The sequence below is a fragment of the Rhopalosiphum padi genome, unplaced genomic scaffold (genome assembly GCF_020882245.1).
Source record: "Rhopalosiphum padi isolate XX-2018 unplaced genomic scaffold, ASM2088224v1 scaffold1, whole genome shotgun sequence".
NCBI lineage: Eukaryota > Metazoa > Arthropoda > Insecta > Hemiptera > Aphididae > Rhopalosiphum > Rhopalosiphum padi.
Genome location: NW_026869996.1, coordinates 8,282,327 through 8,297,242, shown reverse-complemented (window position 1 = coordinate 8,297,242; position 14,916 = coordinate 8,282,327). Strand labels below are relative to the sequence as shown.

Here is a 14,916-nt window from a genome sequence, read left to right as displayed (position 1 = left end):
ACTTCTATACATTTTTAATACATGAATATATTAATACATTTTACTAAATTTTACATTATACAATAATGTTTTTGGTTCTACAGCACTTAAGATAGGTATAGCATAAATAAATTGTATTATGTTGTAAAGTTATAAAATAATAATGTGTATATTTTAACGATTGATATTTAATATTAATTTATATTATATTATATAATATAAATAAAATAAATAATAAATAATAAATAATAAAATAGTAATTAATAAAAATAAAGTTTTATAATACATTAAATATAATTAAATACGTAATATATTATATTATATAGGTAAAAAAAAACTACTTACTTTTATGTACCTTGTATTACTCAAAATATATCTTTTTGAAATTAAATAACTAAATAAATATTAAATATTAAATATTAAATATGTATAATAACTTTGACTAGTAAATAACGAATGACAAAAGTAGTGCAAGCACCACTTTTGTCATTGACAAAAATCCAGACATGATTCAAAACTGACTCATGCTCTGACATGTTTGATCGGTGTACGGACATGCGTGATTTTTCCTATACTTCAATAACAAATTTTGGGAGTAACATGTTACTATAAAATCACTTGTCATATCACGTGTCAGATCATGCGTCATGTTACTTTGGTGGGCGCTGCGCCTTAGGCTGAAGACGTTATGTCTCAATAAGAATGACGCAGTTTCATTGTCACTAGTTAATCAACTCCAGTCCAATTTTGAGGCAATTGCAATACAAGAAAAAAAACAAACTAAAATTTCAGATTTTTTTTTCAATAAGTAATTTTGTATAACATATTTTATTACGTCTAGTTATAATAAATTATGTAATGATAAATAAATGTTTAAAAAGTCAATAATATTTAAATTTTCAGACATAAATACATACATTTTATTTTATCAATTTTTCCCAATAGTGGACAATTTGGTCGGTCCCGTGAGTGTCCGCTATTCAAAGGTTTTACTGTATTTATAATATGTAGGTATCTATATTGTTCACTAATACTTATAGAAAGTAATACTACTCTAAAATTATTATATTTTTTTTCTCAAATATATTTATAAAATAATATATTAATATTATCATAACCTCCATTGATAAGACCTAAACGCATGTTTAATTTAAATAATATTTCCATATTATTTACACCAGTGGCGTCATTTGTGGGATGCAAAGGTGTGCAAATGCATCCCAAGATCAAAATTATTGTTATTTATTTTGTTTTATACTATAATTTCTATAAAATAATCTACATTTACACAAGAAATGTGTTGAAAAAAAATCATGGAATGACTAGACCATGCGAATGACTGTTATTAGTAATATAAATGTAAATTGATATTTTATTTTATTATTATAAAACAAATAATAAACAGAGTGGTATTGAGGTTAAACATTAAAATATAAATGAAACTATGAGTTCAATTTAACATATTAAATATGTTGACAATGTTAATTTTTCTAGTCTTTTTAACCAAGAATTATTTTTTAAATTGTTGTAAGTCACAGACATAAGATCAACTATCAACTTTATTTCAGGTATTATTTTAATATAACCAAATTTAAAAAGTTGGTAATAGTCATTTATATGACTTCAATTCTATAATGTGCCTAAGTCTTGTCCGTTATTTTTATTAGATTTAGAAATAGCTACACAAATTCGACAAAATGCACCATTTTTCTTTTTTCGAGTATATCAACCAAGGGAATCTTAATAGCCATGAATATTAGAACTTTAAATATTGTATTATACATATGAGTATAAGGTTTATTATAATATTTATAATTAAACATATTATAACATAAACTTAAATTATTTTTTTAAATATAATTTTATACCAACTACCAACTAGTTTATTAGTACTCTAATAATATAATTTATAGTATTAATTATTATTTAGATGTATTAATTTGAAATCTGATCGGAATACATGTATAAAAAGTTGTATGCATGTATATATGCATTTTCTGTTTTAATAGATTTTCAAAATCGTGGAGAACTGATAAAATGCTCAATAGATGGTTAGGTTAGTATTTTAATATTTATTATACTTCTTTTCAGATTACTCTTGATTGAAATTGTTACCACAGTTTTATAGACACCAGAGCGCGCTCCTTTCCTATGAAGGCCGATGTTTTCATACTGTTAAATGTATAATGCCTTAGAAACGTTTAACTATGAATTAAAATGTTATTTTTCTTGGAGTTGGCTTATAATATTTAAAACATATATTAATATTTATAATAATTGGAGCCTGTAATTATAATTTACATTTGCATTTTTGTTTTAAATATTTTGTATCAAGTAGGTACACATCAATTATAAAATATAATGATATATACAATTTAGTCACTTTCTGGATACTTGCATCCTATTTGAAATCTTTAAATTAAAGAAAGAATAAGTTCAACTTTCAAGAAATTATACGTGTGTCGACGTGTCGTACAATATACAAGTGATACTTATCGAACACATATCGGACTCAGTCTTCGATACGAGTCAATATGTAACTATTCCAAACCGATACTGTAACGTAAGATGCATATTAAATAATTATAATAAATAAAAGTTAAACTCTAATCCTAGCATGTCGCGCCGCGCGCCTACAGTTACTCTGTTGATGCCGTTATCAAGCGCGAAGCCCTACGCGCGACGTGGCTGCTGGCAACTGCCGATATATTTAGAAAAAAAACCACTCCCGTTCCTTTGCTCTGACTAGATGGTCAGCAAGTACGCCCAATCTCAAATTCCAATCTAGGATTCCCGGCGGATATGCCGAGTAGGCAACAACGATGAGTGACGTGGTGTTCGTGTTTTTTGTTTGTAAATATATGTATTTTTATATCCGGCCGGTATGTGAGTACTACATTTTTCTATATAATAATAAAAAATTATACGTAATGAGTTATGATTGTAAATGTGTACCCTCGACGTCTACGAGCGTCGGGGCCTTCATGAGGTTTCTTAGAAATTATAAAATTATTATTAACATTATATGTTGCTAATATTATTATTTTTTAACTGTAACACTGAAAGCATCATGTATGGTAATTTAGTGAATTATCTCATACATTTTTTTGTAATAGGAAATTTAGAAATAATTGGAACAAATCTAGTTTACGGCCCAAGCTCGTTATTAAACTATAAATAATTGTATTTGAAAAAAGAAAGTATCTAAATTATTTAGTAATTTAATTTATTTGAGTTTTGTAAAAAAACAATTTACTGCTATATTAAAAAAATACAATACAATTTGAAGGAATACATTTTATTTTACTTAAGATTGATAACACATTAGTTATTATTAATAACTTATTAACAATATTTTATTTGTAATTACAAGAAAAAAGAATGTTATTTAGTACAATGTATAATAGGTACTATCTCGATTGAATTATATTTATTGATACTGTAACATGATTATTTATGGAAACATCCCCAATTCCTATATAAAACATTTTAAAAATCTCACCAAATAAATTTATTTTGTAATTTATATAAGATTAATTTATGTATATTTAAATAATAAACAAGCATATTAATTTATCATACCATCCGTAAATAATTATTACAGTGCAATTTATAAATTGAATATTTATTGTTAACAATGTTAACTGATGTATTAATAAAATATATTCCTACATTAAATCTGTATAACCTATATTGTTGTTTCACTATATACAAATAAAGTAGCATATTAACCTAAAGTATGTGTTACTTACAGTACTCGCATTTACGGTAATACTAACTTATAACTAAGTTGATATTAATTTATATATTAACCTAACCTTGGTATAAATTGTTATTATTATTATTCTTACTACAGTTACTAACATTGTTCACATGGAAATATTAAGTAGGACAAAATAATTTCATTCCACAATTTAATTCCATAAGTAATATATCAGGTATTATACATCATAACTCTATGAAAAATGTCTAACAAAAAAAAGTACCCGAAACATTAAAACATATTGTACAGAGTACAGAAACATATTTTTTATTTAACATAAATAGAGATTGGATATAGAAAATGTATATTAAACTAAAAAGAATAAATTAATTAAAAAGCATTGTGTTAAAGGCTTTTTACTAAAGTACTTAATATAAATACATTTAGTTACTAGTGTGAAAAAAAAGTATTTGATACTTTTACTCTAGGTAGTGCTTCATAAGACATTTTATAGTTAATAATGAAGTGTAATAAATTTAGAATTTTAATCATATAAATTATAAATTATTAATATTATTCAGTGACAAAAGTTCACCTCACATTCGATTATTTAAATACATAACAATATATCAGAATAATAGAATTGGGAGACTTATTGTGTCTTGTGCATAAAAAAAGTTATAAAATTATATATGTACAAAATAACTTATATTTTTTGTAAACGTTTTTGTTTATATTAGATTACATCTGGAAACTTGAATGTAATATTTTTGCTACAGGAACATTCCAACTAACCGATTAATTCACCAATGTACTTCAAGAATCAACTTGTCAGAGAGTTACCTACACAGAATATACAAAAAGTCAATATTATGCTATTTACACAAATAGTAGGTTTTTGAAATACAATTTAAGTAACCCTACATTTTTTTTCACATTATTTATGATGATGGCATCCATATTATACATACCTATATTGTATTGCTATATTTACATATTTTTTTTTCAGAAAATTAATTAATTAAATTTTTTTATAAATAATAAAGTATTTATATAGTACTCATACAGACAATTTATTAGGAATGGACATATCAGTTTGGCTATACAATGAAGCCGCATTCACAGTATTCAAAACTACATGGAATTCAGAAAATATTGTAGACTAAAAGACATATAAAATATACAACATTTATCCCAGATCATAATGAAAAGAGTAAATTAAAAAAACATTTGAAACATAAAAAAAATATACTTTCGACCGTACTGATACCGTAACTTTCTACTGATAATTTTGATAATTTAATTTTAATTCTATATCAATTGTATTACGAATAATTAAATATTTATAATATGAATAATATGTACTAATATAGATAACAATTGCTCTAAGATTAATCTATTTTATAAATTTTACCATTCTGGTGGTTGGCCCACATAAAAATTAAAATCTTCTGGCATTTCAGTTGTTGTTGTTGTTGTAGTTGTGGTTGTTGTTATTGCATTCTTCTTATCACTGTAAAATACATTATAATAAAATTGATTTTTAGACAATGAAAATAAAGATACCTATGTGTTATTTGAATACTATGTACATTCTGATAATAAAATGTTATATATATATTTCATTTATAAATTCCCAGTACTCATAGTGATTGTTTAATATTATAATTATTAATACTAATCAGAGAATCCCTCTACTATGTAAAAAGTATTACATGTACCTCGTTATTGTCTATTTAATTGCAATAGGTGTGTTAAATCTTTTAAATAGTTTCTTAATAAGAAGAAACATAAGTGGACAAATTATTATAATAAAACATTATAATTACTTATAAAAATAAACGTGATATCGAACTAATTTTTAATTTTTAGTAAAGAAACACAAGAAATTTTGAATTCAATTTTGAATTTTTTTACTCAAAAATTGTACAATACATAAATCGGAAATTTCAATGTAAAATCAACACATTAATCGCTCCGTTCAGAATCTAAAAAATGTATATACCTAACTGTCAAAAAAATTTAAAATTATGGTTTAAAAAAACTGAATATTTTAAAACAAACATTATACTATTTGGCAGTTGAGACATTTTACAAATTTGCAATTTAACTAAATTATATTAAATTGTTAAAATAGTATTATAACCATTATTTAATATACCTTGAAGTTATTATAGGTTTCGTTGTAGTTGTTTGACGACTGGAAGGGTATTTAACGATTACGTCTTTCTTTTTAGGGGGTTCATCACGGGGTGGCTTTCCAACCAAATACAAATACATAGACCCATCAGGCCAAGTTCGCCGCCCCTCTGGAATCTCTGGTAGGTCATATTTTCCCATAGTTTTTGATAGACTTTGGCATTGACTTTTGTTAAATTGGCCTCGGCTTGGCGCGCTGATCGCCATCCGAATTATTTTTACTCCCTCAGCACGACCATCATGCACATCGTACACCTGTAGGCCGAACCGTAAAATATAATTAGAGAAATGTATAGTAAATCAATCGTAACTTAAAATATATTTAAATTCAGGTACACTGAAATTCATCCTCATCAACAGTTATCGACGAAGCTGAAATTTTGACCTACAGATTGGACAGTAATATTAAAGCTAAATACGAATAATATTAGTGTAAAGACAGCGATGAATAATTATCAAGATACCATTGGAATTTATCATTCCGTTTAAAATTTATTTTCTAAAAGGCATAGGGATAGTTATTGGTTGATGTTTGTTGACGATTATATGTATATCATATTAAACTTAACATATTATAATTATTTTGTATCTAAAAAAAACTAAACATAATTATTGTGTCGATGATGAAACCCGTGAATAGCATTTGTTTCATTTTTATGTAGGTATATATTATCCTATTAATTTCAAAAATTATAAATTAAAACATTTCAACAATGTTCATAGTTATTGTTTGCTAGTGGTACACATTTCTACTATTTTAATATATCCGGCTTCACTTTTTAAGTGAATTATAATAATATTATTATAATATTATTTTGCTTGTTTGTATCTATTTCTGTAATAATTTTGTACTCGCTGAAAAAATAAAATATATTTCTAACAATACGTATTATATCACGAATCACCCGTGAATAAATGAATAACCTACGTGATAAAAATGATCTCCGCATGTTCACCCCCAAGCCATTAATTAATAAATACAATTTACAAATAATATACTCACTGCACATCTGTATACCAGGTCGTTGTAATTTTTATTTGAGTTGGAATTAGTATGATCTAACAGAATTATATAAGTCCAGCCTTTATCAATCTCGTCATTCGTAGTCGGTACCCTTTTTGATACACACTCAAAAAGAAAGTGGTCCATATCTGATGGAGTACAAACACATTAGTTTGATAAATATTTTATTCAGAAATTATTATAGTTATGTTTATGTTTAACCTGTGTAGAGCAGTGAGCGCGATATCGCGCGTGTGTACATCCCACACGAGACGTATTACTGCCTAAGTGGTTTTGTATACGGGAGGATTATTGAGGATTATAATATTATAAGAGAAAGTTTATAAAAAAGCAACAATATTTTGATATTTGATATCGTTTAACTTATAACAACATTTTTGTGATTTAAAAATTATCTCTAGTTATATCTAGTTATGATAGTTATAATTGTCCGTAAGTGAGTAGTGGAGCGGGACGTTATCTATCTTGAGAGTACATTATTTCTCAAAATTTAGTAAGTAACATATTATATCTCTACAAATATTGGTATATCTTAAATCACGATTGTTATAAGTATCTTTAAAAAAACAATATAATATAGATATATAATAATTGTCAAGGACTTCATTGACGAAATTGCTTGCATCAATAATAATAATTCGTTATACGTACTATTAACATTTTTACAATGTCCATGTTTGCCGATTATCACAGGACGTTCAAGCCACAAATTAAATATTGGAGCTGAGCTTATACTCGTATTGCGCTCTAAGTAAGTGCATCCGAACAATTTCTTCGCTGCTTGTATAATAGCAATTTCAAATGGTACCCTTAATCCAAGTGGAGGACATAGATTGCCATTTAAACTGTTCTGGGCTGCAACACATATAAAGACAATTAATTCATTTAAGCGTGTTATACTTTTGTTTTCGTTTATTTTACATGCATATATAATTGTGTTAGTGAGATAATGTCACCACCTATGTTGTTACAATGATCAAAAAGTAGGTTATAACCAAAGTAGTAAAGTTATAATACATGGTAGTGTCACTTCACTATCGAAATAAAATGGTGAAACCAACCAGATAGGTTTATTATATTAGAAGCCAGTTAATATGCTTATCAAATTTTCAAAATCCCCCACCAAATCCTTTTTATACCCTTTATATTGTATACTATATTATCCGTATTATTATTATTATATGTTTGAGGATTAAAATTGTAAGATATTAATCAAATAATAATGAATTATAACAATCATGGTAGTAATAATTGTAAGTTAATTAATTTGGAACAAATCTATAGTTTACGCCCAATATCGTTTTCTAATTTTTTTTATTTCAAAATGTGTGTTTTAAGAGACTGAATTTGAATGTGTTTGAAAGAATTGTCGCTCTTTTATTACTGAAGTTATACCAAACTGGAAAACAATTGATTTTTTGAAGCAATCACATTTTGGCTATTGTACTTACTATTCATGATATACCAAAAATACAGGAAAACAATTGATTCTTTTTAAATATCGTGGTATCCTCGATTTTTTCCACATTTTTAAATTGTTGATTATTGAAAAAAAATTCCAGTATATTTCTGTGTTTTGAATACTCATACAGACAATCGTGTTGTTCACTGTTTAAAAAAAAAAAATTTTCCTCGATTTGCTATGCAAAACCACCTAAAATAAGTTACTGGGTAAAATCAAATGCATTTTGAGCGCATCTCGAAACTGTATTGAGTCAATCGCTCATTGCGATTACTCGCAAACAAATAAATTGTTTTCCTTCAAAAACTTCAGCGTACAAAAACACACTTTTTCCACAAAAAAATCAGTGAAAAATTTAGCTTTATATTATTTTTATCGAGTATACTACGATATTTAAAAAATTCAATTGTTTTCCAGTATTTTTGGTATATCATAAAAAGTAAGTACATTATCCAAAATGTGCAGATTGCTTCAAAAATTTCAACGTACAAAAACACACTTTAAAAAAAGTAGTTTTTTATTATTTTTATTGAGAATACCATGATATTTCAAAAAAAACATTGGTTTTCCGGTTTTTTGGTATAACTTCCGTAATAAAAAAGAGCGACAATTTTTTCAAACATATTCAAATTCGGTGCCTTAAAACACACATTTCGAAAAAAAAAATTGAAAACGAGCTTGGGCCGTAAACTAGATTTATAGCATAATTGTTATGATAAATTAAAACAAATATAAAATAATAATTATAATAATTAACATTTTTTTTTCGTTACAAATCTACGACGCCACGGAGTCTGAGTAATTATTATTTAATTGATACACATTGATTATTACTCACCTTCCTGTTTTATGTTCTCTGACAAAGGATCTTCGATCATCTCGACTGCTACCAAAGAGAATGTGATGAAAAAAAAAATGCACAATGATTTTTTTATGGACTTCATGATAACGCACAACGCAAAAGTGAATCGAAAAACGAACCGTGGTACACTGAGGGCGTGCCGCGCTCTTACATGCGTTTTATAAGCCACCTATAAAGTCTATACCACGAGAGAACGCATACGGCGGCCGACCAAAACTCGTCGTTTTCACGCATGAGCGTCCCCCTCCCTTAAGCAGTCTAAAGCCGAAACTCGTCGTTCGCTATCGGAGCTATTCGGTTTTCAGTTGGCGCACATGTATACAGACTGGTTGTTGTCAACAACGTAACTGACAACTGTTGATTCGTCGTTTACGCTACTGTCTTGTTTCTTTTTTACCGAGAATCTTGAATTATTTTAATTTTTTTTTTACGCCAGTGTTTGCATTCTGTTTTATTTTGACTGTCCGTTGTCTATTTTAATTTATTTTATGCAAAATGAGTCAACAAGGTAGTGATAACACGGCCATTCAAGGGGGAACTGCAGATTCACCAAAGAAAAGAAACCCCCGTGGAAAAGTAAGAATCATTTTAATTATTATGACTGTATTATATTATATTTTACTATTTTTTTTTATATATAATATACTATTCTATATTATATTATACTAATGCAACTGTTATTTTAGTTTGTTGGCTCTGGTCAAAAAATGATGATTGTCAATTTGTATAAAACCAAAATGGCGCAACAATCAACTGGACATGGGCCAAAATTGACGGCAAAAGAAGTCATAAAAAATATATCCGAAGAAAGTGGTGTCGGACAACGGACTGTGAGCGTTACTCTGTCAGAATATCGCAACAAAGGAATTGTAACATCACCAAACAAGACCAAAATCAGACCGAAGGTAACAGATAAAATTGACGAGTTCAACCAAAATGCTATCAGGCAAAAAGTGCATCAGTTTTGGCACAGCCGTGAAATCCCGACTTTAAATAAAATGTTAACAGTAATAAACGAAGATGACAGTTTACCGAATTTTTCAAAAATGTCCTTGTACAGAATTCTAAAACATCTGAATTTCGAGTATGTTCGTAAGTCTCGGAATAGCGCGTTAATTGAACGTAATGATATTGTCTGTTGGCGTCGAAGATATTTAGAAACTATTAAACATTACCGTCTGTTAGGTAGACCAATCTATTACTTAGATGAGACATGGGTAAATGCAGGCGAAACTACTACACGAACATGGGTGGACAAAACAGTCAAATCGACAAGGGACGCATTTCTTCGGGGCCTTTCAACTGGACAAAAGGAACCGTCTGGTAAGGGGAAGCGGCTCATTGTTGTGCACATCGGGTCATCAGACGGCTTTGTTGCTGGCGGTTTCTTTTGCTTCGAGTCAAAAAAAAATACCCAAGATTACCATGACGAAATGAACGGTGCCAATTTTTACGAGTGGTTCAACAATATTTTACCATTATTGAACGAAAATGCTGTGATCGTCATGGATAATGCGTCTTATCATTCGGTGAAGATGGATCCATGCCCTGTCATATCCTGGAAGAAGGTAGATATTATCAACTGGCTCGAAAATAAAGGTGAGATAGTTGATCACACAAAAGTCAAAGCTCAATTATTGGAACGTGTTCAAGAGTTAAAGCCACAGCACGATCTATATGTAATAGATGAATTAGCAAAGGCTGCCAATAAAACTGTGTTACGTTTACCCCCATATCATTGTGAATTAAACCCTATAGAGCTCGCGTGGGCATCTGTAAAAAATTATGTCCGTACGAATAATACGACAAACAAATTACAAGATGTTCGTAAACTATTGGAAGAAGGCGTAGAACAGGTTACTCCAGATATGTGGAAAAATTTTGTTGCCCATGTAATAAAAGAAGAAGATAAATTTTGTCAAATTGATGTTATATCTGATCAACTTCTGGACGATGAACAAGGATCACACGTCTTAACGATTACAGGTGACACAAGTTCAGACTTCGATTCCGATTAAATCATTTGACAATAAAAAACATTTATTGTAAAATGATTTAATTTTAATTTAATTTAATTTAGTTAATATTTTTTTTAAATTATGACTATGGCTTAAGTTGTAACCTATAGTACGATTTTGTACATTTATATTTTTTAATTATTATTTTTGACTATATTACTGCAGTATTATTTATTATTTGTATTTTTTATTGTTGTACATATTGTTTTGACAATGCAATTAATAAAATACTTATTTGCAATTTTATAACCGAAAAAATGTTTTTTTTATTGCTCGCGATAATAATATGAACCAATATTTTGTAATACGCATCAATTAATATGCGTGAATCCGTGATTGCACGAGCACGTAATATTTTAATTATTTGAGCCGCTGTATACACTAATCAGCTGATTGCCGTATGCGTTCTCTGGTGGTATGGTAGGGGAAATTTGGCCTTGGTACGACGGAGCGCAATCATTTGGATGCGCCAGCCGTATGCGTTCTCTCGTGGTACGGACTATAGTTGCTATGGCGGCGGTGGTGTTGGTTCTTACCACCGGTCGAAGGCATTACGACAATGCCTTATTATACTAACGTGGAATGCATATATATACAATATAGATGAGTGGCGAACGTACCTACACTGTTCAACGTTCAATGTTATCGTACGAAATTGGATTCTATCTGTAATAAATCTTACTCTTTTGCTTTTACTACACGTATTAACTCAAACACCCCATTGATCGTGGCTAAAACGACGTATGCGATCGGTGAAGGCACATACTTCGTATAGTGTACACCGTTATAAGTACTAGGGCCGCAATTAAGTATTTATCGATAGGTAGTCAGCATATATTGTATGCGATTCTAGTGAAAATATAATAATTTATAAATAATCAGTTTTAGATATTGTTCAACAATATAATATAATATTATGATATTTCGTGTGTTCTGAAATCAACTCTGTGGCATGCGGTAATTTCCTATGGAATGGGGAAATAATAAATAGATTTTAATCTTCAAAGTCGACATTCAACAAGATAGTTTATAAGTACGGTATCTAGCATACTATAAATCGTGCCTTTTCCTCTGTCCATTGTGTAAACGAGTAAACCCTATATTATTTACACTTTACAGGTACACATACTCCTAGCGTTGTCTAAAATGTGCTCGGTACCTATTCTTTAACAAAAATTAAATTTCTATTAGATTACAAAAGAAGGACTCCGTGTATATATATAGTGATTAGTTCTTGGGCCGAAATTACTATAATATGTCCATTATAATTTATTAAAACAATCGACAGCATAATGATAATGTAATGTGTAATGGCAGATTTACATAACAACATTTATAATTATATAAATCTATTTGCGTAATTAAGATGACCATAGAAGCGCGATGGTGACTGCAAGTTAGGAATTGTTTACCTTCTTGATAAACACCTAAATATAATTTTTTTTATTAAGTGTTTTAGGCAGTAAAAAATATGTACAACGTAACTTTACCGTCTATTTCTATGTAAGGAAACTGTTGGCGCCCGATACCTATTATTTTTGTAAATCATGGTAATACGTCGCCACCACCAATACACACACACATTCACTGTCAAGTGCCAATATTCAATTCGTTTTAATATTTTTGTTATAATTATTAGTGTTTAACGTGAGTTATATAATATGCGGCTTACGTATCGGCACGTTATCTATCGCCGCTGGCTCATCGTGCGCGCAGATTAACACAGCCACCATATTTGTCGTTGCGTCACCGTTTTAAAAAAGTCCATTAAATATTATATTTGTCATATTACATACAGGAATCGCTGTATTTTCTTAACTAATTGTTTATGTTATATTGTGTGGGTGTTAATCGCCATATTTTGTTGGTTATTTATATTTTATATACGTGTGAATGAAACGCAATGTTCATATTATATTATTATATATATATATATTTTACGTCACAATTATTTGTCTTGTTTTATTATTGATTTATATCATTGTAATTAATAATTATATATTTATTGAGTGTATAAGCATACTGCATAGGTAGCAGCTAGCCAGCAGTGCACCAACAAAGCTGTGAGTTTATTGCTATTTATTTTTATTTCTATTTATTCTGCAAGAAGATAATGGGCGCCACTATAAATGTGTTAGCTGCACGGCCCTTCTGGCCCAACAATACATCAAATAAATAAGTAACAGAAAGTAAATAAAAACTCCTAATTTTGTGGAGCGTAGTCTGGCTAGCTAGCGTTCTCCTATCCTAAATAATGTATAATTTCACATACACACACAATACACGAATTAAATAATAATATGAAGGTTGTAAATAAATAACAGTGGCGATTCACGCACACAATAATAATAATAATAGAATAAATAGCAATGGCGATTCGCACACAAAATAAAATAATAGAATAGCGGCGATTAGGGCTTTCGATATGGCAAAAAAAATATAATATAATAGCCCAAAAACAGCGATTCGTATAAACGTAATATTATTCGCAACGACAGGCGGAGAAAGACAAAATTACGACGGCCGTGTTACTTTACTTGCATCAGCGAGCTGGTGGCGGTAGATGACACACCGATACGTATTTCACATATCATTAACACAATAAAAAAATAAAAACAATAATATGAATTTACAACGATAATGTGTTTTGTGCGTGTGCCGGTTAGTGGCGGCGGAATGGTACGAGGGCGTTTACTAATATCCATTGCTTGGCTCGGACAATAATATTTATTAAATTATCATTTTTATTCGTCCCGTGAACAGTATTATACATTATTGTGTTATGTTCGACGATGTAGCCGTTTATTTTCAGATACCAAACAAAAGAAGAGAAATGATAGTCGGACGATCCGTGCAGGTGCAGACACAATATATTGTATACATACACACATGTGACCTTAGTATTGTGTAGGTAATAAAAATTATTTTTGTTCACAAAATCTAAGAATCTGGGTCCGAGCCACCCAACACCTGCTGTTTCGAATTCAACAGTTCGGCATTCCAAACGCGTTCACTTTAGGCGACCAGCTGCTATCGGCCGCCCTTGCTGCAAAACTAAATGTTTGTATTTGATTTATTTGGTTGTACTCGTGTTGTAATATCATTGATACCAACTGTTCACTTAATGGACTAATATTTTTATATGCGTTGTTTGCTTTTGGAAAATTTAATGTACAATGCACACTATAGCTGTAATCGAAAAATGTATGTATCTACTGAAATTTATCTAGTTCTTCTTCGTACATCAGTACTGTGCTTGAGTGTTTCCAAACTTTAAAGCCATATGTTGTAGTTAATAACGTCGTCAAATGGCAGGCCCATGGTAGATTCATCTTTTTTTAATTACAATTTGCTGGTAAAAGTAGTTTTTAGAATACACCAATAGTTAATATTTCAAAAAAATGAAAATACAATTATAAACAGTACACAAATAACAATTTTTTTGAATTATTGAGATAGACATTAGTGTCAATAAGTAATAGTATAAAAATATAATTATTACACTATACATTATAATAATATGGTATTGGCAGTCGACTCGATGTTATACAACATATTATTAATATGTAGCAACAAAAAATTCCCATGTATTAGATGAAGGTAATTTCTCTCATTATTTCGTGCTCGGATGAGTGCGACACTGCGGAGTGCGGACAGTTTCGACGGTGA

General features: G+C 29.2%; 1 protein-coding gene across 1 annotated transcript; it reads left to right on the top strand.

Annotated features, from left to right (window-relative positions):
• The first annotated feature begins 9,724 nt into the window (after positions 1 to 9,724).
• LOC132931206 (uncharacterized) lies at positions 9,725 to 11,247 on the top strand. The gene is made up of 2 exons (XM_060997328.1): positions 9,725 to 9,805; positions 9,916 to 11,247. Exons 1-2 carry the CDS (start codon positions 9,725 to 9,727, stop codon positions 11,245 to 11,247), a joined length of 1,413 nt encoding a protein of 470 aa, XP_060853311.1.
• The last annotated feature ends 3,669 nt before the right edge of the window (positions 11,248 to 14,916 follow it).

Bases quoted from the DNA above. Each gene is read 5' to 3' on its own strand.
- LOC132931206 (XM_060997328.1), top strand. From the start codon at position 9,725: ATGAGTCAACAAGGTAGTGATAACACGGCCATTCAAGGGGGAACTGCA. The intron at 9,806-9,915 runs GTAAGAATCATT...CTGTTATTTTAG, and splicing joins AAAGAAACCCCCGTGGAAAA to TTTGTTGGCTCTGGTCAAAA.